At 34.0% G+C, this 7,599-nt stretch overlaps 1 protein-coding gene across 1 annotated transcript; it reads left to right on the top strand.

Annotated features, from left to right (window-relative positions):
* The first annotated feature begins 1,976 nt into the window (after positions 1–1,976).
* On the top strand, positions 1,977–4,423 carry LOC111905192 (BTB/POZ domain-containing protein NPY1). Its single transcript, XM_023900868.3, has 3 exons — positions 1,977–2,398; positions 2,484–2,553; positions 2,676–4,423. Exons 1-3 carry the CDS (start codon positions 2,331–2,333, stop codon positions 4,296–4,298), a joined length of 1,761 nt encoding a protein of 586 aa, XP_023756636.1. The 5' UTR covers positions 1,977–2,330; the 3' UTR covers positions 4,299–4,423.
* The last annotated feature ends 3,176 nt before the right edge of the window (positions 4,424–7,599 follow it).

The following is a 7,599-nucleotide window of genomic DNA, read 5'->3' as shown; positions in this document are numbered from 1 at the left end:
TGAAGGATTATAAATCTTGGTTGTGCTTCAATGTTCCTAGAGGACTTTAAATTTTACTAGAAAAAGTTTGAGGTTTTTATTAAGTACTTTTGAAAGCGGGAATTGATGCAGTGGATGTGATTTATTGTGCATGAACTACTATTCAGTGTAGATAACATTTGAGTTGTAACCGATTTGGAAAACAAATAGTTGGACTGATTTGGAAACGATGTACATGTAGCTTTGTTGGATTACCTTATATTTTAGAAATTTTAGAAAAGATTAGGATACTACCATGCATGATTGTGGTTGTTATCTAGAGTATATCAAATTTTAATGATCGATAATTTGATCTCTCATTAAAATGTTAATTTACAATCTAAATAAGTAAATATTATTCATTTTTTTTTCTAATTTTTTAGTTTTTATTTATATTTATAGATTTAAATTTTTTGTTTATTTTTTTAAAAATCAATTATTATACTATGTATTATTTTAGCTATTTTAAGTTGTTAAATCGTGGATTCCAAATGTTATAACCTAGTATATATAACAAATACAATAAGTTTATTAAAAATTATAACAAAATACATAAATATTAATAACAATTATATGTTTTCTAAAAAAAATCGAAATTTCCGAGTTTTTCCGATTTTTACCGATTCTGAATTTTTCTGATTTTGACTGATTTTTAGGGATTTTTATCGATTCTAACCGATTCTGGGTTTTTTTGACCGATTCCGTGTTAGGCGCCTCGGTCCCTACCCAATTTCGATTAATCGCCTGCCTATACCATTTTTGCCAATACCATTTTTGCAACACTGGACCAAATGGTTAGAGTACAAGTTGTAGAGCTAAATGTACACCCAAAATACTAATATTAAATACAACCATTAATAAACCTTAAATACCTTCGGTTTTGAAATTTTGGTTTTTTTTATTATGGAGAAGTTTAGGGGTGAACTTTTTTTTTTTTATTTCCTATTGGGAATGAAAGTTGTCTTTTGCATACCCTGTTCGAGTAATTCCAGAGAATGTTGGACCTAATACCAAATGTAAAGCGAAGACCAAATCAATTAGTGAAGTTTGGATACGGAAATTGTGTCATATTGTTTAAGGCATCCATAATGCAAAGAACAATTTTTTGTTTAATAAATTGTCACATCATCTATCTACTATCAATACAACTCTACCAATTTTTTTATAAAAAAAATAATGAGGGTATCATAAGAGAAATGTTTTTTTCAAAAAAAAAAAAAAAAAAAAGTCATGTCATGTAATCGTCATATGACCGGTCCACAATTGGAATGCTTTTTCCTATGTGATATTAAACCTATTTATATTATTATTTCTTTTTATTTTATTGGAAAAGCTCTATGAAAAAAATTGTTAATTAACAATTTTCTTTGAAAATTATAAAAATATATTTGACATACTAGTTGAAAAACTTACTGTTAGTTGAAAAGCTAATTGTTAAACAAAAAACTAGAAAAAACTAAAAAAACTAGATGATAAAAAATAACGTTTAGTAAAACTAATTGAAAATATAAAATAACATAAAAAAATATTTAAAAGAATATATTTTTATAATTAACTAAGATGTATATTTGAAAATTTTTTAAAACCTTCTAAAAAGAATATCTAAATAGTTATATAAAAATTTAGCTTATAAAGTAATACTTTTTAGTTTGACAAACATAACAATTTTAAAAAACTTAAAAAAATAAACTGGTTTATAAGTTAGTTGTGACGCATTAAACACAATCAAACACAGTATAAGAAAGAACTATTTATAGTTTTTTCAAATAAAAAAAGCCTAAGAAAAAATTGCATTTGGATGCTCTAAGACATATTTAGAAAAAAAAAATCAATTAAAAAAATCTTATTAAAAAATCCAAGACCATTATTTCACTGAATACCAATCAAGTCACCTCATTAAAATATACTACATAATGCATATATATACTCTTATCCTAATATAAGCCAACCCTAATATGCCCTAAATAACCATAAAATACATGAAATGAGAATGAATCGGTGCATAAATTTATAACAGATGTACCGTGAAATTTAACCTGAAACTGGCGTGAGAAATTCATGTTCCATTTAACGGGGATGGAGATGCTCCAAAACGTTAATGAATGATGGTACGAAAAGCAGGCGACAAGTAAATAAAATCTCATAGGTGCAGAGAGTAGGACAGAGGACGGCGGCGCGTTGTCGTGGATGGGTGGTTGGATAATTCTGTCAGGCATAATGGCATCATCAATGAGATCATTACTACGCCTTTCCACCACCCCCTTTAACCCCCACCCCCACCCACTTACTGCCCCCAATTTCACCCAAAGAAGATGAAGTTCATGAAGCTAGGTTCAAAGCCAGATACATTTCAAGCCGATCATGAATCCAACTCCATCAGGTATCAATAATACCTCATTCTCCTTCTTCTATGTCTCTTCTTAGATTAGATTGAGGACAATGCGTTAATTTGTTTACGGTTTCAGGTGTGTTTCATCTGAACTGGAGACGGATTTCACCGTGACAGTTGATGATGTAAAATTTTATCTTCACAAGGTAATAATTATGACACCATTGACTCCGGCGTTGAATTTTTTCTTGTATTTTAATGGACATGTTGAACGAGCCCTACTGTCAAGCTTTTCTGCTGAAGAACATAGTTTCTGTTTCTGTTGTAGTTTCCGCTTTTGTCGAAGAGCAATCGATTGCAAAAGCTGGCATTGAGCGCAAGCGAAGAGGATTCCGACGTCGTTCACCTTGTCGATTTTCCTGGTGGACCTAAAGCTTTCGAGATCTGTGCAAAGTTCTGCTATGGAACGACGGTTTCTCTCAGTCCTTACAACGTCGTCGCCGCCCGTTGCGCGGCGGAGTACCTCGAGATGACGGAGGATATAGATAAAGGAAACTTAATATTCAAAATCGAAGTGTTTCTCAAATCGAGCGTTCTACGTAGCTGGAAAGACTCCATCATTGTGCTGCAAACCACCAAGTCTCTTCAACAATGGTCGGAAGATATAGAGATCACGACGAGGTGTATCGAGTCCATTGCATCCAAAACAGCTATTGATCCTTCGTATGTTAACTGGTCTTATACTTACAATCGTAAACTCGCTGCAACGAACAGAGTCGCCGAGGTTGGTTCTGTACCGAAGGATTGGTGGGCTGAAGATCTGTGTGAACTGGACATCGATGTCTATAAACGCGTGATGCTGGCTGTTATATCAAAGGGAAAAGTGGAAGGCGACGTTATCGGAGAGGCGCTGAAGACTTATTGCTTGATGTGGTTGCCGGACTGTAATGACCCTTTCGAAACTGATGACGCTCATGTTGAAAAGTACAAATCACTGGTTGAATCAATGATTTTCTTACTAACTCTGGATAAAGGAGTCGATTGTTCATGCAGTTTCTTACTGAAACTACTTAAGGTCTCGATTCTCGTCGAAGTTGATCCATTGATACGTGACGATTTGATCAGAAATGTTAGTTTGAAGCTCGATGAAGCGTCTGTTCATGATCTGTTGATTCCGGCCGAGCATCCTCAAACCACGGTCTACAACGTTGAGCTTGTGCAGTTCCTTGTTGATCGGTTTTTGAATCCGAAGAGTGTTGACGAAGAAGAGGAAACGAAGGATTTGGTTTTGGTAAACCCTCGACGCTGCACCACCGTCGGCCGTCTGATCGATGGGTACCTTGCAGAAGTCGGCCGTGATAAAAACCTGACGCTCTCTGCTTTCATGACGTTATCACGATCAATCCCTGACTCTGCAAGACCAGTTCACGACGGACTGTACGGCGCCATTGACGGTTACTTGAAGGAGCACCCAAGTTTGACCAAAGAAGAAAAGAAAAAGGTATGTGAGTTGATTGACGTCAAAAAGTTAACGTCAAAGGCATCCTCCCACGCAGCACAAAACGACCGGCTTCCGCTGCGGATGGTGGTGCAAATCCTGTTCCACGAGCAGGCTCGAGTGACTTCCGCCGTCAAACTTGCAGCTCTTACCAAACAGGAACCGGTTGAACAGAACTGGGAAATTAAAGTGCCTCTACGCTCGAAATCTCTGAGAACACCTTCACGGATGAAGATGAACGACGACGGTGATTTAGAGAAGCAGGTGATGAGCAGCGGCGGTATCCGGCAGCTGGTGCCCTCCCGTTCACGGCGGATCCTGGATAGGTTTTGGGTGGTGGGGATGGGGCAGAGGAGGAGTCACGGGGAGAGCAAGAGCACCGTGACATCTGGAAGTTCACAAACCAAGTCCTCTGGTTCATCGTCAAGAAAACAGAGGTTTTCCATTTCTTGAAATGCGAATTAGCTTTCTGAATCAGTGTAATTGTAATTGGGTTTCCGCAAAGTGCAAACAAATCGGTATCGGCGTGTTTGATATTAAATAAGATAATGTAGTAAATTTGGACGTGTTTTGGTAAAGGTGGTCAACTTATTTTTTGAACATGGAACATTCTTTTCAGTTTCTATTATGTTTAGATTTTAAAATTTCTTAGTTCGAATTTTATATTTTATTTTGAATTCATATCAAATTTTAGTTTTAATTTATAAATTTATTACGAAACCATAGATAATGAAAATAAATTTATAAAATAAGAAAACTATAAAAACCTAATATTATTTTAATAAATGAAAATTGAATAATTTATAATTTTATTTTGTTTTTTTTAATAGAAGATGATTAAGATTATTATAAGATAATATAATTAAAATAAAAAAAGTTATTATCTTTTGATAAAGAAAATAAATATACATCCTATAAATTTAAAAAATAATTAATTAATTCAATAATTTTTGTTATGTGATTTGTGTAGAATTTTGTTTTCAAAATATAATAAATTATCAATTATTCAAGATCTTAAGTTGTAATTTTATAGTAGGCCTCCTTGGCCACTCCACTAGTGGCTCGACTTCGTCCTAGAAGCTACTGCTTCCGCCTCTCTAGGCTTCGCTATCGCTCATGTCTGATATATGGATTTCTCTATGTAGTGGTCGGCCTTTTAGAAGCTTCGCCAGAAGCGACTAGTCGCTTCCCGAGATCGTTCTGTAATATTCCAGTGGTTGCCATAAGGAATGACGTCATAGCTCCTGCAAAAGTAATAACAATCAAAGTCGTAGGTGGGTATTCAAATAAAGGGGAGCACCTTGCTATCATGAAAACGCCAGCTGTTACCATAGTAGCTGCATGAATCGATGCGCGCTAAGACAACCACTCATGTCTACTTCTAATGCGCACGAACCAGGGCTCTCTCCCGGGAACCCCTTCCCTAGTAAAGAGGTACTGACCATCGGTTCTATCGTGCCCCAGTTAACGAGAGCCTCGGATAGACTAAGGATCTTAGGTGAGACCTAGAGTGCAGCCAACTAAACGCCAAAGAAATCGGAAGAAAACTTCCACATTTGAGATTCCATGTGTGACTAACTCAATTGAGAAATGCCCCTCTTGTACGCTAACGTTCTAGGATGGCAGGGTTGGTAAAACTCTCCTTGATAAATAGAGTATGGAGAGCTCGGGTGGGGCATCAACCACTGGTTGCGGGCCTGTCGAGATGCTTCCTTGCAGAACCCGACTGTAACTCAATATATGAATGCTTTTAGTTAAAGATGGACGACATTTGAGATAAAAAGAAACCGCAATATTATATTTATTTATAAGAGATAAATTATGTAAAAAGTAATAATTAATGATTTCAAAATTTAAATCCTGATTTGACTTTTAAAATTTAAAATATGAATATTAATATTTATATATTTTTTAATATTAAATGTGATTGGATTTTTAAGGATACCATATGGAATCATTAGAATCATACTTTAAGTTGTGTTCGGTGCGCCACAACTAGCTAAAAAGTTAGTTTATTTTTCGAGTTTTTTTAAGTTGTCATGTTTGACAAGCTAAAAAGTAGCTTATAAGCTAGCTTTTTAAAAAGCTACTTACACTAGTTTTTCAGTTAGTTTTACCAAACGTTATTTCATGTTTTTCAACTAGCTTTTCAGTTAGTTTTATCAAACGTCATTTTTTGTCAGCTAGCTTTTTAGTTATCAGCTAGATTTTTATTTAACAACTAACTTTTCAGCTAATACGCCAAACATAGCCTTAAAAATGTGGTATTCGATACTTAATGATTTTTATTTATTAGTTGTATAGATCTTTTATAAATTTTAAGACATTTTTTATAAATTTTTACAACTTTTCTATAGAATTTTTTAAAACACTCTTAACGATTTTTTTTCTTTTACATATATATATATATATATATATATATATATATATATATATATATATATATATATATATATATATATATATATATATATATATTGTGACATTCCCAATTTCACACCTAGAAAAGACCAATTTGTTTATGCTTATTTAAAAATCAGAGTATCATTTTTGAAAAATAATATTGCAGAATTTGTTTCCAGAAAACGTGATAATGATATTATCAAAGCATTTCCGAATGTATATTATTTATATTAAAATATTGGGATGTCATCATCAATACAGAAACATAAGCATAACGAAATCTTACAAGCCTTACAGTAATTAAACTAGCGGTCTAATACTCATTGAATCTCTCAGCAGAATGTATCTTTAATATCGCTACCTGTGATACAATAAACTAAGTGGGTCAGATTGGGAAACCTGGTGAGTACATAGGGTTTTTTTTTGGAAACGGAACTTCCCTAACGAGGGTTTTCAACCCACAATAATATAATTTTTATATTTAATCATCAAACACTTAACCCGATTTCTCATACCATTATTTTCTTTATTCTTAAGGATCTTCCCTAATGATCATCTATTCTTCATTTATTCATTCCTAAGGATTGTCCTAAGGAATAGGCACGAAGTCCATCGTTGTCATGGTTTATGTAGGCACTAAGTCCATAGATGTCGATATTATCTATTCTGCACAACTGCAAATGTTATCTATTAGGCACTAACTCCATAACTGTCGATGTTATCTATTAGGCACAACTGCCAATGTTATCTATTAGACACTAAGTCTATGGCCGCTGATGTTATCTATTAGTCACAACTGCTAATGTTATATATTAGATACTAAGTCAATAGTTACCGATGTTATCTATTAGGCACAACTGCCAATGTTATCTATTAAACACTAAATCTATAGCCGCTGATGTTATCTATTAGTCACAACTGCTAATGTTATATATTAGATACTAAGTCAATAGTTACCGATGTTATCTATTAGACACAACTAGCAATGTTATCTATTGGGCACTAAGTCCATAGTTGTCAATGTTCATTTATAAGACACTAAGTCCATAGCTGCCAGGGTTTTTAGAGCACATCTAGTGAACACGTAGTTCAAAAACACCTACAGGTTGTGAGCCTGCTAGCGTTCCACATGACTGTCTAGTGTAACATCCATAAAATTCATGAAAATTTTAAACTTTTTCAAGCATTAAAAAACCATTATTTATTACAAAATGATTTCAAAATAGTTTCATATCAGAGTATCCCATAAATCAAAATCATAAAACATGAGGAGGTGCACAATCAAGCCTTCGCCTTCCCGCGATCATCCGAAGTACCTGAAACAAAATCCTAAACGGTAACGCTGAAGCTT

This window comes from Lactuca sativa, chromosome 3 (genome assembly GCF_002870075.4).
Source record: "Lactuca sativa cultivar Salinas chromosome 3, Lsat_Salinas_v11, whole genome shotgun sequence".
NCBI lineage: Eukaryota > Viridiplantae > Streptophyta > Magnoliopsida > Asterales > Asteraceae > Lactuca > Lactuca sativa.
Note: the sequence above shows the minus strand (reverse complement) of the source record. Positions and strands in the feature narration are given on the sequence as shown.

Excerpts from the sequence above, each read along its gene's own strand:
- LOC111905192 (XM_023900868.3), top strand. The coding sequence starts at position 2,331 with ATGAAGTTCATGAAGCTAGGTTCAAAGCCAGATACATTTCAAGCCGAT. Across the intron at positions 2,399-2,483 it reads CATGAATCCAACTCCATCAG|GTGTGTTTCATCTGAACTGG; the intron begins GTATCAATAATA and ends TTACGGTTTCAG. Across the intron at positions 2,554-2,675 it reads TAAAATTTTATCTTCACAAG|TTTCCGCTTTTGTCGAAGAG; the intron begins GTAATAATTATG and ends TTTCTGTTGTAG.